This window comes from Cibotium barometz, chromosome 34, assembly GCF_041138505.1.
Source record: "Cibotium barometz isolate CiBa-2024 chromosome 34, ASM4113850v1, whole genome shotgun sequence".
Lineage (NCBI taxonomy): Eukaryota > Viridiplantae > Streptophyta > Polypodiopsida > Cyatheales > Cibotiaceae > Cibotium > Cibotium barometz.
In genome coordinates, this window is record NC_141079.1 from 48,711,768 (window position 1) to 48,727,682 (window position 15,915).

General features: G+C 40.9%; 1 protein-coding gene across 2 annotated transcripts; it reads right to left on the reverse strand.

Annotated features, from left to right (window-relative positions):
* Nucleotides 1–9,841: 9,841 nt before the first annotated feature.
* Nucleotides 9,842–11,058, reverse strand: LOC147619132 (protein SPIRAL1-like 2). Of its 2 annotated transcripts, none has more exons than XM_086774552.1 (3): nt 10,822–11,023; nt 10,397–10,705; nt 9,842–10,312 (listed from the first exon to the last, which is right to left on the reverse strand). In XM_086774552.1, the coding sequence occupies exons 2-3, from the start codon at nt 10,688–10,690 to the stop codon at nt 10,235–10,237; spliced, it is 372 nt and encodes a 123-aa protein (XP_086630678.1). In that variant the 5' UTR covers nt 10,691–10,705; nt 10,822–11,023; the 3' UTR covers nt 9,842–10,234. The 2 variants fall into 2 exon arrangements, with proteins under 2 accessions (XP_086630678.1, XP_086630677.1); XM_086774551.1 differs by having other exon boundaries at nt 9,851–10,312; nt 10,908–11,058.
* Between the last annotated feature and the right edge of the window lie 4,857 nt (nt 11,059–15,915).

Sequence of the window (15,915 nt, forward strand, 5' to 3'; positions counted from 1 at the left end):
CATGTATGGACACTCATAGGTTTCATGGCTATGTTCTGTACAAATTTGGCACTTCTTCCTCTTCTTCTTGCCCATATTTGAAGTTAGAAATTAGATAGCTATGTGAGCTCTCATATTCAATGCACCACACCAAATAAAGCCCACATGTATGCATGGAATGGAGAGCTGCAGTGCTATGCCGAGATCCACCCCACTCATAACAAATAGGTGCTCAAACATTGCTAAACATTTTCTAAAATCAAAATTTTAGGTGTTTATTATGCAAAATTTTAGGTGTTTATTATGAAAAATCTGAATGATGGCTTACTTGGAACACGTCAACCTCCCAATGTGAAGTAGCACTTTGAATGAGGAATTCCACCATCCCATCCAAGGATATGCAGATTCTGATTCTACTGCGCCTACAGATTTTGATTCTGCTGCACTTGTTGCAGATTCTGATTTTGATTCTACTGCACCTATAGATTCTGATTCTGCTACACTTGTTGCGGATTCTTATTCTGCTCCACCTACAGGTTCTGATTCTGCTCCACCTGCAGGTTCTGAGTAGTCTGCTGCAAGATCAGAGCAGTCTGCAGAATCAGAGCAGTTTGCACTAGGTTCAAAGCAGTCTGCAGTAGGTTCATAGGTGGAACTCTGATTTCTGGAATCGCTTAAACTGCAACATCATTGGGCCCGCTCCAAGAAGTGACCACGTAGATCGCAGCCTAACAAGGTTGAAAACGCAGCAAGAATTGCCAATTGTGTTGGGGTTCATCAACACAAACACAAATGCAACAAGCAGACACAATTTCTCCACAAGAAAACATGTTGACTAGACAAAAACAGAAATTCAGACACAGCAGAAACTTAATGCGCAGACAGAAAATCGACAGAGCAAGGTCACAAGAGATATGAACACCCTCAAATCTGCTTCATTCTTTTCTCTCCCATTACATTACTTCCCTCTCTTTTTTATCCTGCTCCAAGACGTTACTCCTTCCCCCAAAACGTTACTCTTGAATAATAGTTACATATCTTGACTTCCAAGATCCCAAGACATTGTTAACTTCCAAGATCCCAAGACATTCATCAGACATTCCTACCACCTTATAATTCCGACTTAGCACATATTCGACTTACTACATATCGGACTTAGCACATATCCGACTTAGCACATATCCGACTTAGCAATATTCAACCTAAGAGAACTATGCCTTCAACAGCTTCGAACTCCTTGCTTCCACATTAGAGTGCATAGTGGTACAAGTCAAATTTTGCAAAAGCTTAGCAACAAACATAAGAACATGCTCCCTCAAAAAAGAGGGTAGACACAAGAACATGTTGCTTACAAGCAGGTAAATAATAAAAAAGAGTCATACAAGAACCATCTACCTGAACAAGATGGGATTCCATAAGAACCTAAAGCAAATCAAATCCTCATTAAAAAATTCAAAATCTCCTAAATATTCCACAATGAGTCCTTCCAATGGGTAAACTCATTAGCTTGCCATTCTCCTTTTGAACTAGGTAACTCATGTAATGCTTTGTGAATAGAAACTAATATCTACTCGCCCATCTATTTATACCCACTAGAAAAAAAATCAAAGTTTATATGCAATATAACCTCCCATCGACATCTTTCCAGGTACATCTTTGGATGATGGGAGGTGCCATGGTTAGTGAAAGCTTGGTCCATGGTATGACCATGGCCTGTATTACCTGCACACTAAGTTGTCCTCAATAATGCCCCAAATTCATACTATTTGATAACCCAATTCTCGTCACTCTCTTTACGTAATGAAGCCACATTTCTCTTTCAATAAAAGTGAAGAAATTTTTCATTAGCCTCGCAACAAGTCAACTTAATTCTTTCAAGCCTCTCCAACAAGTCAACTTAATTCTTTAGCCTCGCAACAAGTCAACTTAATTCTTTCAAGCCTCTCCAACAAGTCAACTTAATTCTTTAGCCTCGCAACAAGTCAACTTAATTCTTTCAAGCCTCTCCAACGATTTTGACTTATGACTTTAATACTAACTACATCAAGAGTTTTATTAACTTATTTTCATGCACTTCATTGTATATATGCTTGTCAGAGCACTTAAAGTATAAAAAACACATTTAATGAAGAATGAAAGAATATCTCTACCTCTAGTTTATTTGACAATAGTCTTACACAAGGAAAAGCAAGCATCTCAGACACTAATATCTTAAATAGCTCAACTGTTGCTTCAATGTATCAATTGAGGATTTTAGATCGGAATCTCATTCTAATGATGTGGTACATGTTCCTCTGGACCCCCACTTTTTCTCTTCCATTGTTAACAAGGCTTATATTCTCGCTAACATCAAAATAAAACATTGTAATCCTACTTGTAATTGCCAAAAAGACACTACACAAAAAATAAAAAAGATAATAAATAAGGTCATAAAAAGATAAGAAAAGTACGATCACTTGCAAAGGTCCCCCACCCTGTTTGGGTATTCCTTCATATCACTAACTTCCTCATTTACTAACCAGCCTACCCCATTCCTTCCAAAGGAAGGAATTATCGATATTCAATCAAAGTCTTATGCCACAACTACCAACACCAACAACAAGCAACATAGAGCAAGGACAAACATGTAACACAAGGAAAGAATCAAGATATGAAGCGATAATGTCTTTCAACTACATAGATTTTTGCTCCAAGAAGAACAAACACGTAACACAAGGAAAGAATCAAGATATGAAGCGATAATGTCTATTTCAACTACTTAGATGGATGCTCGTAAATGTCCAGTGGAATACATCTGATAATCTTTGCTCCAAGTGGGTGTGGCAATTAGGTAGTGTGATCCATGTGAATGTTCTTCATGCATGTATTATAGACACCTGACTAGCCATACTTTAAATGTGTGAATACATAATGCCTTATATATAAGAGCTTTTCTCATAATGCAAATATACTCTCCCATAAAGATGGCCATTAAGGGAGTGAACAAGATATTGAGATATCGAAGCTCATCTAGTGAGGCGGTGGACACTAATGACCTGCCTGGGGATAGGCCCCACACTTACACCACTGGCATGGTTGGTGAGATCATGGGTGATATGTGGCCAGTGGGATGACAGGCTATGTGACAGCCATTCTAGAGACTGGCATAGTTATAGCGCCAGCTCATTTTAGTTGGGTTCACACTATAGAGAACCCTAGTATGTATTTGGTTGAGTACCTTTTCATATGTGTGTACTCTTATCTTTGTATATGGAGTGTTGAGTGTTGTGTGAAGAAGAAGATTTTCAGCCTCTCACCTTGTGTGTTCTCTATTAGGGTTTTGTGAGTGTGTGTGTGCTTGCAAGAGCTCAAGCTCTCTTCTCCCCTGCATCTTTTCATGGTATCAGAGCGTGGTTCATGCTAAGGGCTGAGCTGCAAGCAAGAGAAGCACAGGAAGCGGTACTAGGGTAAGAGCTTCAACTACTCTTCCCTATTTGTGTTGACGATTACACCTTTGTCGGGAGCTGTACGAGAGGCACTGGTAAACGATCTCTGATTGAGGAGCTTTCTTTGCGGGAGTAAAGCTATAAGGCATCTATACTATCCTCTCAGACCAGTTTTTTGGGTCAAAAACACATTTCGCACGCGTTAGCATCTCCGTTTTTCAGAAAGCATGCGATTTCAAGCACTGCAAGTAAGTCATCGATTCTCTATAGAACTCTGTTTTAAGAACTACAGGAAGACAGATTGGCTGGGCAAACACTGTGTGTGCTGCAAGGAGGTCAACAGTTGCCATTGGGTGTATGTATGCACATTGAGGTCACTGGTGTGACATTTGAGTGTACTACAGTACCGTTGTAGAAAATACAACAGTTTGTGCAGGACACAAACCAGAGTGCTATTTCTGGTAAATTTGTGTGTCTGGTAAGATGTCAAATGATGGCATATACCAGATTGTTGCTGAGAAGCTTGATAAGAATAACTTCCATGCTTGGAGGTTCAGGTTGACGAATTTCTTGATGAAAAAGGGTTATTAGGACTATATAGAAGGTGAGCATGAAGAGGCACCGAAGATACCAGAGATCAATCCGACTGCTGCTGACGTGAAAGAGTTCAAGGATTGGAACCAAGGAGCCAAAAAAGTTATGTATTGGCTCTTTATCAGTATACAAGACACCATGATTGGACACATATAGGATGCCAAGTCCCCCAAGGAGGCGTGGGACACCTTGGTAAAACTCTATGAAACAAATACCAAGGCACGAAAGATACAGTTGAAGAATGAACTTCATACTATGGAGAAAAAGAGTATGTCTGTGAATGACTATGTATTGAAGACAAAGGGTATTGTGGAATCCCTTGCATCTATTGGTGTTTCAGTAGATGATGATGATAAGGTGGAAGTCTGTCTATGTGGTCTCGGGCCACAATACAAGGCATTCAAGACGTCTATTCTTCAGACTCGGAAAAACATTCCTAATTTCACAAATTTGGTGTCTGTTGATTATAGAAGAGAAGAGCTTGGGTAAAGACCAACAGTCTTCACAAAACAAAAATAGTTCAGAGCAACAGGCCTTCTACACAAGTTCAGGAAGAGAAAAAGGTAGAGGAGGCCGTGGACGCGGTCAAGGAGGTGACCGAATAGGTAATCAGAATTATGGCCAGCAACAGCAACAACAACAACAACAGTCCCAAAATTCACAACAACAACAACAACAACAACACGCAGGTGGAAGAGGCCAATTCAGAGGCAAGGGGAGTCAAAGAGGTCGTGAAAATTGGCAGAGGCAATATAATGATACACGTGGATGCTTTTATTGTGGTAAGCCTGGACATGTGCAGAAAGATTGTTATAAGAAGCAGGCTGACATGAAAAATGGAAAATTACAGCAAAACAACTATGCATCCTCGAGCAGAAACAATGAGGATAATGAAAGGTTGTTTGTTATGCAGCATGTCATTAATGCCATGTCTGAAAATATTGAAGCAACACATAAAGATAATGTATGGCACGTTGATTCAGGTGCTTCAAACCACATGACAAGTCATGGGGAGTGGTTCAAGGAGATGAAGAACCTTGAAAGACTAGGTTTTGTGGAAACAGGGGATGACACTGCTCATCCAATTGCCCATGTTGGAGATGTGCCATTGTCTATGCAAGATGGCAAAGTGAAGTACCTTGCAGATGTACTTCATGTTCCGAACATAACAAAGAATTTGGTTTCAGTTAGCTAGATGATTGAGTAGGGTTTGCAGGTTCGGTTTAACCCTGATTGTTGTTATGTTGAAGACTTTAAAGACAAGTGCAGGTTGGTTGCAAAAGGCAACATAGTGGGCAGAATGTTTACGTTGAATGTAAACATGCGTGAAGTGAGTGCTGCGATGTTTGCAAATGGTTTAGAAATTGTTTTTGCAGACATAGACATTTGGCATAAAAGAATTAGACATGTGAATGTGCAGAGAATGAAGTCTATGCAGACTAAAGAAATTATGACAGGGCTGCCAAAGTTTAAAGTTGAAGGTATGCAGAAAATATGTGAAGCATGCCAATTTGGAAAGCAAACAAAGCATGTATTTCCACGTAACAGATATGTGAGGTAGAAATGCACTAGATGTTATGCATTCAGATGTATGGGGGTCCTACGAAGACCATGTCTATGGGAGGCTACAAGTATTATGTGACATTTATTGTTGATGACCACACAAGGAAAGTTGGGTATACTTCATGAAGGAGAAGGGTGAGGTGTTCTCACTTTCAAAATTTCAGAGTTATGGTTGAAAAGCAAACAAGAAAATATGTAAAGTGCCTGAGGTCAGATGGAGGGGGAGAGTACTTCTCCAATGAGTTCTCTGAATTTTTGAAGAAAAATGATATTTGGAGAAAGTTTACATGCAGATACTCTACAGCAAAATGGAGTTGCTGAGCAGAAAAACAGGCACATTGCTGAGATTGCGCGAGCATTGATGGAAGAGAAGAATATGCCGCATAGCTATTGGGCTGAGGCTGTTTCTCAGCAGTTTATATCATGAACAGGACTCCAATTGCAACCATACATGATGTAACTCCAGAGGAGAGGTTTACTGGCAGAAAACCTGATTTGTCTCATCTTGGATGCATTGCATATGTGCATGTGCCAGGTGAGCTGAGAACTAAGCTAGATCCAAAAGCTGAAAAATGTGTGTTTATTGGATATTCCCTTGAGCAAAAGGGATACAGGTGTTATAACCCTGCTACATGTGAGTTGAGGGTAAGCAAGGATGTTGTTTTTGATGAGATGAGCAGCTGGTATGCTGCTGAAAAAGAAGCTGTTGGGGCTGATGTGAGTGGAAATGTGGTTGCACAGAATGTGGTTCAGCCAATCACAATCTTTGAGTGGACCAAGAGAGTCCTCATCTAGTGGTTCAGTTGATAGACCATGGAGTGGCAAGCTGCGTCATAATACCAGTCCTGCAAATGTGATTAGTACATCATGTAAAGACAAAGAGAATGTGGTTGAGCCCCTTTGTATGCCTGACATTTTTGCAGGGCATTCTCATGTTGATGGAGAGTCTAGTGGCTCAAAGATGAGCCTTGATGAGGAGCTTGGGATCCCAGCTAATGAGAACACCTGGTGTAAAGAAGGCTATGGAATCCATGAATGCAAAGCTGCGAAGATCTGGGAGAGTGAAGAATCCTATGCAGAGGTTTACCTATGATGGTTATGTGGCACATCACTATGCATACATGGCAAAGGTTGTGCAGGTTGTAGAGCCCACATGCATTGATGAGGCTATTGGAAATGTGTGTTGAGAGAAAGCTATGGATGAGGAGATGGATACACTATATGGAAATGAGACTTGGGATTTAGTGCAATTTCCTAAAGGCAAGAAAGCCATTGGATGCAAGTGGGTGTACAAAGCAAAACATAACAGTGATGGAAGCATAAGCAGATATAAGGCTAGATTGGTAGCCAAAGGATATGCGCAGACATATGGCATTGATTATGAGGAAACTTTCAACCTAGTTACCAAGATGGCAACAGTGAGAGTTGTGATAGCAATGGCTGCGTCAAAGAAATGGTCTTTACATCAGATGGATGTAAAGAATGCATTCTTGCATGGGGATTTACAGGAAGAGGTGTATATGTTGTAGCCACCTGGTTATAAGGATGTGAGTCACCCCGAGCATGTGTGCAGGTTGAAGAAAGCCTTGTATGGCTTAAAACAAGCACCAAGAGCATGGTCTGGCAAGATTTCTGAATATCTTGTCACTATTGACATTCATGTAGCCAATGCAGATTTCTCGATGTATGTGAGACACGGTGATAGAGGAGTTGTGCTTGTTGTCATCTATGTAGATGACTTGATCATTACGGGGGACCATGATGCAGAGATCTTTGATGTAAAGATCTTGCTCAAACAGAAGTTTGAGATGAAGGATCTGGGGGAGCTCAGATATTTCTTGGGCATTGAGGTGATTAGGTCACCACATGGTATTGGATTACTGCAGAGACAGTATGGCTTGGACATGTTGTCCAAGTATGGTATGAAAGGCTGTAAGCCTATCTCAGTGTCATTGGATCAGAATGGCAAGTTGAGTGCAGATTCAAGAGAGATTTTGGAGGATCCTACTATGTATAGGAGCATAGTAGGAAGCTTGATCTACATGACGATCACCAGACCAGATTTGAGCTATGCTGTTGGGTTGGTGAGTCAGCTTTTGCAGGTTGCTCGAAAGCTGCATTTGGATGCATTGAGACGCATACTGAGGTATGTGAGATCTACTCTGCATTGTGGACTATTTTATGTAACTGGGAGACAGAGATATGTGTACATGGATACACAGATGCTGATTGGACTGGTAGTATCTCAGATAGAAGATCTACTAGTGGCTTCATGTTTTCTTTAGGGAGTGCTACTGTGACTTGGAGCAGCAAGAAGCAACCTACAGTTGCTCTATCTAGTATAGAGGCCGAGTAGTACACAGAGGTGCTGCTATGGCAGCATGTGAGGTAGCTTGGTTGAGAAAGCTACTTGCAGATTTGGGTCTATCAGTGAATAGACAAGTTGTCATTTTCTATGACAACATTAGCAGTATACAGTTGGCCAGGAACCCAGTTTTTCATACTCGCACGAAGCATATAGAGGTCCACTACCATTTTGTTAGAGAGAAGGTCTTAGCAGGAGAGACGTTGATCTTGTTTATGTCAGCACATAGGATCAGGTAGCTGACATCTCCACCGAAGCATTGGATACAGAGAAGCTCCGCAAATTCAAGGCTTCGCTTGGTATACATGAGATGGAGTTAAGCTCCAGGAAAAGTGTTGAGATATCGAGCTCATTTAGTGAGGCGGTGGACACTGATGACCTGCCTGGGGGATAAGCCCCACACTTACACCACTGGCATGGTTGGTGAGATCATGGGTGATATGCGGCCAGTGGGATGACAGGCTATGTGACAGCCATTCTAGAGACTGACATAGTTATAGCGCCAGCTCATTTTAGTTGGGTTCACACTATAGAGAACCCTAGTATGTATTTGGTTGAGTACCTTTTCATATGTGTGTACTCTTATCTTTGTATATGGAGTGTTGAGAGTTGTGTGAAGAAGAAGAAGATTTTCAGCCTCTCACCTTGTGTGTTCTCTATTAGGGTTTTGTGAGTGTGTGTGTGCTTGCAAGAGCTCAAGCTCTCTTCTCTCCTACATCTTTTCACAAGAGTTATAGAGACTTCTCAAGGATGTCCCACCCCACCTTACCTAAGGGTAGGCAATTGATGTAGGTGTGGCAAGACTCTTTAGTAGATTTAGGGTTATGATCATGAGTTCTCTACCATGTTGACGATGGTTTTCATCACTCCTTACAATGGTAATGACTCAAGATTTCCATAGCGACCATTGGTTAATAAGACATAATCACAATTTGTGCAACAAATTTCCTAGAATCCTAAGTATGAAGCCATCCACTCTTATGTTCTCTGTAAGTTCACTAAGTAATGAGGTGAGAGGGGAGGGGCAAGGAGAGGGGGAGGGGGGAGGCAGAGGCAGTGCGTGTGGAGAGAGGCTATTCTGTTCTAATTCTTTGCATGTCTCTTGAGTCTCAACTCCCAACCAATGTTTGATTGATTGCAACACCCATGCCATGAGCTGCACTTCCTTGAACGTGCTTTGTAAACAAAAAGTCTATGTCCTCTTACAAGTATCTATCTCTTGGGTGTAAATGAATGGAAACAACATACACTTATCAAACATCAAACTCTTTCCTAGCTGCATGTCTCGTACAATCTCATTCTGGAGCTACAAGCCTCCATGGTCAGTGCACGCCTAAACAAGTAGCCTTTTATCTAGATCACCACACCACCAAGGTCCCACCTCTTTCTTGAAGGTCACATGGCGAGCTATTTATTGCCACCCATGTAGTCACCATTGAGCCTTGAGGTAGCTCCACTTGTCACCCACCCAACCATCACCAAAGGTCTCAAGTGGCCATTGCAAGTGGAGTCGGTAGTGGCAACCCTGGCAGCTTTTCATGCTAAGAGGTGCTAAGCCTTTGCCTTCCTCTTGGGGGATTTCAACACCCATTCTCTTTATATAGTCTTGCTACAAAAGAGCATTCAATTCACCTCCATTACTTTCCTTACCACCAAACATGTATTTCATTCCTTTCCATACCAACCAAACATTGACTTAATAAGCACCTCTCTACTCACAAACATTGTCACAGTCTACTCCGCCTAATTCCTATGCCAAGAAATAAATACACATATTTATCCATGAACACATTAATGTTTAAACTTGACACCAAGGGCCCTACTACTGTTATTCAGAAAAACTTTGATCATCATGCTACCTTGATATTGTTCTGTGTATGATAAAAAGGGAGGGAAAATGAAAATCGATTAAGAACAAGTTCGCAAATTAGGTGAGGAATATAGTCTCAAAAAGTAGGGGATGGGAACAATAGCCAAGAAATTAAGACTATGCGACAATGTGGGTGGTTAAGGTAGCACCATTCTCCTCCCAAGAGGCGGGTTCAATTCTGTCATATAATGTGTAATATATTTACATAAATCCTTCAAAGTAGAACATAATCACTTATCTCAATCGCATTTTAGTGCGGTGGTAAGGAAGGAGTTTGAGAGTGGGTTTAAATCTCATGGTGTAAACTATGGAATCTAGTGTGTGTGAGTAGAGTACTTAACAAACAAAAAAGATAATTACTTCTACAGAATGTCTTCGAAGCAAAACAATTAAGGAAGCCATGAGGGGCTATTCACAGAAGAGAAGGGGAATGCAACTTCAGTTCCCTCCTCCAAAGAGATAACCGAGGGAAGACCCTCCTCCAGGGGCCGAGTGCACTTTGGTAGACGGCCGATCCTGCGCGTCACATATAATCATCGTTTCGTTATGATTTGCCATGGAAAGCTATCGACAGAGGGAGTAATCGATGTCTGTACTCACCGTGATGAAGTTGCCTGTGTTCTGGCCCTCAGCCCGATGATAGTTGTTCTGGTTGTTCCCGAGCTTCCCAGCAGGGATGTCGGCGTTGCTGCTTTCCCGGGCTGAGCTGATGTTGGGGGCCCCGGCAAAAGCAGCAGGAGGCGGAGGGGGGTGGCGATTTTGGGTGGCAAGGGGAGGAGGAGGAGGAGGAGGAGGAGGAGGGCTGATAGCCACCGCCGTCTTTGGTGGCTCATCCGACCCAAACAGGTACCCGAGAGAGCTTTGGCCGCCCCCACTGCTGACCCCACGCCCCATCGCGATCGCGAGTTCCTGCCCGCCCCCGTGACACACACACACACACGAGAGGAGCTAAACCATCAGATCAGTACTGCCTTGCACACTTTCCTGCGTAGACAAACCAGCCGCATTGCGACAAGGGAAACAACCTAATGGTAGATCGACGGAACACAGCAGATCACCTACAACGCCCTCAGCTCAACATGATCCACAAACTACGAGTAACGCAGAGTACCTGTCGCCGCTCGTCCTCCGCGTGGAACCAAGCGCTGGCTATGGCGAAAGAAACTGTGAAACCAGACGAGACGAGACCGCTTAACGTCGACTTTTTTTATCTAAAGAGGGGGGATTTCAAACTTACCCACCCGTTCACCTGCTAGCTCCAACGCTTTTGGAGCTTGTTCACACATGAGTTTTTGTTGCACTCATAGTTGCTTTATAACACGCATCACGCCCGTTTTTGAGCATTTCGGCCATAAAATACTTGCAAATTTTTAAAATACTCGTCAATTTTATATTAAAATATAAAAATACTTGCTATACTTTATCAAACACATCGATTTTGAAAGGCAACAGTGCTCGTCAAAAATCAAGCCTGATTGTGGTTATCAAAACGGAAATACGTACTCAATGTGGCTCCTATTCAAATTATTCTAAAATTCAATACATATTAATACATCATGTCTTATCATACACATGAATAGGCTATAAACGAAGAGAAGAGTCACCTTAGAAATTATTGAATATGTTGTCAATAATAAGTATTGATTGCCATGTCATCATGCCATATCTACACATGTATAGGTTGGGAATAGGCTCTTATCCTTGTTGAGGTAATTCCATATGCTCACATGCTTTATCCAAAACATGTATATATAGTTTTCATTATAAAAAGGATGTGTTTATGCAGCTATGTGGGACAGTATTTCCAACATACTTCTATGGCCATGTCAAACTCCGAGACTACCAACAACTCAAAAATACACCGTTCTAAGACTCGTGCATGAAAGATATTTGTTGGCATTTCCCCTTTGATAATAGAGCTATATGCTTTGTATTCATCAAAGATTTTGCCATCTTCAGTTTGGATTGTGCTAAGCTATTGTTGAATGCATAATCAGTACTAGAGCGGCAATGCGATTAATAAAAGTTGTTTTTTTCAAGATGGTTGTTGCATGAGTGGAAGGTAGGTGATGTGTAATTAATAAAGTTATTTTTTTTAAGGTGGTTGTTGCATGCATGGAAGGGTAGGTGGTGCGTAGTGTACTAGAGTGGCGATACAGTTACTAAAAGTTTCTTCTTTTTGAAGGTGGTACGTACTAGAGTGGCAATGCAACTACTAAAAGTTTCTTTTTTTTCAAAGTTGGTGCGTACTAGAGTGGCATGCAATTATTAAAAGTTTCTTTTTTTCGAAGGTGGTTGTTGCACGCATGAAACACTAGATGGCAACATGGTATAAGAGTTTGACTTTTTGCATGTAAAGAAACATGCCTCTAATCTTGCATGGGGGGAGTGCATTGTGCTACTAAGTGGTGGGCAACCTTCTTTGTAAGGTGGCACTTGAAGGGTGACTCAATGCAGCATTCCAATGGGGCTTCAAGTTCTTAGGTGGATCAAGTCCACATCCTCATTCCATTTGCAAGCATTGTGTGTGTGTCTGTGTGTGTGAGAGAGACAGAGATAGAGAAGAAGAGGGGGGGGATCATGGTGCAAATATATTGAGGTAATCTACAATCTCCTCTCAGATATGCTCCAAATATGTATTATAGAAGGTTATGTCTTCATCCTTGGCAGAAGGATAGCATATACGATTATAGGCCTCATTTTATGCTATGTGACCTATGATATCACTTGCTCTCTCTCATCTCTCATTCTCTTGCTTAATTGCAAACAAAATACATTATCATTATGTAGTCCAAGTTTGTTGAGTACATAAAGCTAAAAAATGATATGAGCTGGCAAAAGTAGTGGTCTCTGTTGAAATAAGTAATGCTAGAGTGCCAAGTCACCTAGTCAAAGTTATCCCACTTGAGCTATCAAAGCGTTGTTGTACTTCCCTCGTATAAAAGAGGTCACTTTCCCTTGCTAAGTAACCTTGTAACCTTGCTTGAGTTCATTCATCATTGTGATTGTACTTATGTATCACCCACCCTAGCTCAGCTTACCACTAATGACATTAAGATTAACTCACTCTTACCATCATCATCCCCGTGGGAGCTTGGATCCTCAAGTTCTAACATGGTATCAGAGCCAAACTCTTTCTCCCTATAGCTTAGCATTCATCTCCCTCAGCTTATATTGCATTAATCTCAGCTCATTAGCCATTATCACTCACTTAACTCCAATCTTATCTTCTACCCAAGAGAGAGGCTAAGATTGCAGAGCCCTATTCTCCTCACCCTGTTGACCATTGACCAAGCCCTCTTAGCCAATCTTATCTTCTACCCAAGAGAGATGCTAAGATTGCAGAGCCCTATTCTCCTCACCCTGTTGACCATTGACCAAGCCCTCTTAGCCAATCTTATCTTCTACCCAAGAGAGATGCTAAGATTGCAGAGCCCTATTCTCCTCACCCTGTTGACCATTGACCAAGCCCTCTTAGCCACTTCCTTCTTATCTCAAGATGTCCAATCCCACCAGGCAGATTCAACGAAAATGGTCTCCAAGTCGCGATTTTCACCTTACAACACCAACTAGTTATTTCAACCATTCTGCCTCGTCACTTGCACAATCGACCAAAACCCTCCTAGCTGTGGGTTAGCAATGCTATAAGCTACTCACAAACCAAATTTGAACGTATTTTATCTATTGGTGTGGCTGCTAGGATCAAAAAATCAGTCAAGCCTATATGCTAATCTGCACCGTTTTTGAAGCGATTTGAGCTAGATCTTTAGTTGAGGCCACTCCTAATCTAGGGAAATAAGGCTAAGTAGAAAGCCCCATCAAAAACACCTTTGATTTGCTCTCCAACCTTCACCTTTGTTAATCACTATGTTAATCTCATAATCACCATTATTAGTGACGATTAATTAACAATAGTTAGCAAAAATTGAGCTTATAACTCATCAATTGGGGTTGTTCTACTTTTGGAAAATCATCATTTGCACCAAAATTCATTCACATCTTACTACAATGCATGATTTACACAAACACCTTGCATTTTTCTCTAGCTTGGTTTTTTTAAACTAAGCTTGAATTCATCATTGCACTACCACTTGTAATAAAAGGGATAGACACTGCCCTAGCACTAAAATCAAGGCTCAAGGTAAGACCCCCTTCTCATCATGGAACATGTAGAAATTATCTCAAAATTCAATGGTGATGGATTTTTCACATGGCAAAAAGCAAGACCATGTACTTATGCATAAGGTGCTTTGGCACACCTAATTGAGGATGGAGGTTGTACCACTTTAAAACAACAAGGCATTGGGCCTCATTGCTCAAACCCTCGATGATGATGTGATTAGTCACATTGCCAACATCAAGGATGCCAAATTGGCATGGTAGGAGCTTAATAAGATTTTTGGTACCGATTCAGAGAGCTCAAAGATCAACCTTCTCATGCAGTTTTACAAGCTCGACAAGAAGGATACTGAGACCATGGCATAACAAATCAGCAAGTTCAAAGGTATCAAGCAACAACTTAGTGCTTTGAAGAAGGTTATTGAAGAAGATGAATCTATTGATGTGTTATTAAAGAGTGTTGATAAAGAACCATATGAACCACTTATTGCCTACACTTAAAAATGTACCCAACACTAAGATTCAAGACATAGAATCATCTTTGTTTAAACATGAATCAAAATTTAAGGATAAAGAACCATTCAAATCACATTCAAGTGATCAACCACTCTACACATTCAAGTGATGAATCAACTCCTCAACTTCCAAGATGCTATCATTGTGGAAAACTTGGTCACACAAAGAATGAATGTCACAATAAAGATAAACCAAAGCTTGTTTGTGACTTCTGTGAAAAAATTTATCACCTAGAAGAAGATTTCTATCACAAAAAGAAGCAGGCAAACTACATCGAGGTCAAAGACACTCTAGCAGAAAATGCACTCTTCTTCTAGAGAAAGGACCATTCTAGTCTTCACCCCTCTTATCTTTACAAAATTGTGATGTAATCAGCCTTTGAGACTATATAATGCACTCAAGTTGAAATCATAGCCAAAGTAGCACAAGGGCCAAAGTAGCTATAGTGCCATATGATGCACTCTAACTAAAATTAGTAGCCAAAGTAGCTATATTGCCATATGATACACTCAAGCTAAAATTTATAGCCAAAGTAGCTATAGTGCCAAAGTAGCACAAGGTCCAAAGTAGCCTAGCACAAAGGAAGAGAGAGAAAGAGTGAAAGCCTAAAAATTGTACCCAATCTAGCATCAGGGGGGTTGTTGAAATGAGTGATGTTAGAGTGCCAAGTCACCTAGTCAAAGTTATCCCACATCAGCTACCAAAGCCTGGTCACTTTCAAGCAATGGAATCAAGCAAGCTCCCAAACCTCTTTATAAGTATAAGTCTTAATATTGTAACCTAATTGTGCTTAATCCTAAAGCTTAATTATTTTAGTCATTCATCATCATTATGATTATATTTAGGTATCACCCACCTTAGCTCATCTGAGCACTAGTCACATTAGGGTTAACTCACTCTCACCATCATCATCCATCTTAGCTCATCTGAGCACTAATCACATTAGGGTTAACTCACTCTCACCATCATCATCTCCATGGGAGCCTGTATCCTCAAGCTCTAATATAGAAAGGGAGAGTTGCTTTGTTGGCACTTCAATTTGCATCTAAAGGTGTTACGTGAAGGCAATTTACACATGAAGAAGTGATAGAAAAAAGCACAAGATAAGCCCATAAAAGAAGCTTGGACAAGAGCAATGCAATGTGAGGAAAGATGCTAGCCAAAAAGACAAAGGCCAAGCGTACTAACATATAGAAAAGTGCCCAATGTGAAGTGGAAATCACTAAATAAGTAAATTTCAAATGCATTTATGCTTCTTCTTTCTTGGAGTTATGGAGTGGATCCCAATATGTGCTAAAAGTTGGCATTCCTAGATTAGGATTTGAATATTTAGTGTGAGATTAGGGTCATTATGTGATGGATATTAACACTTAAGGGAATTAAAGGGCATGATTAGCATCATGTGTTTTGTGAGTCTTAAGCTTCAATTTTGTGTGTGTGTGTGTGTGTGTGTGTGTGTGTGTGTGAGAGAGAGAGAGAGAGAG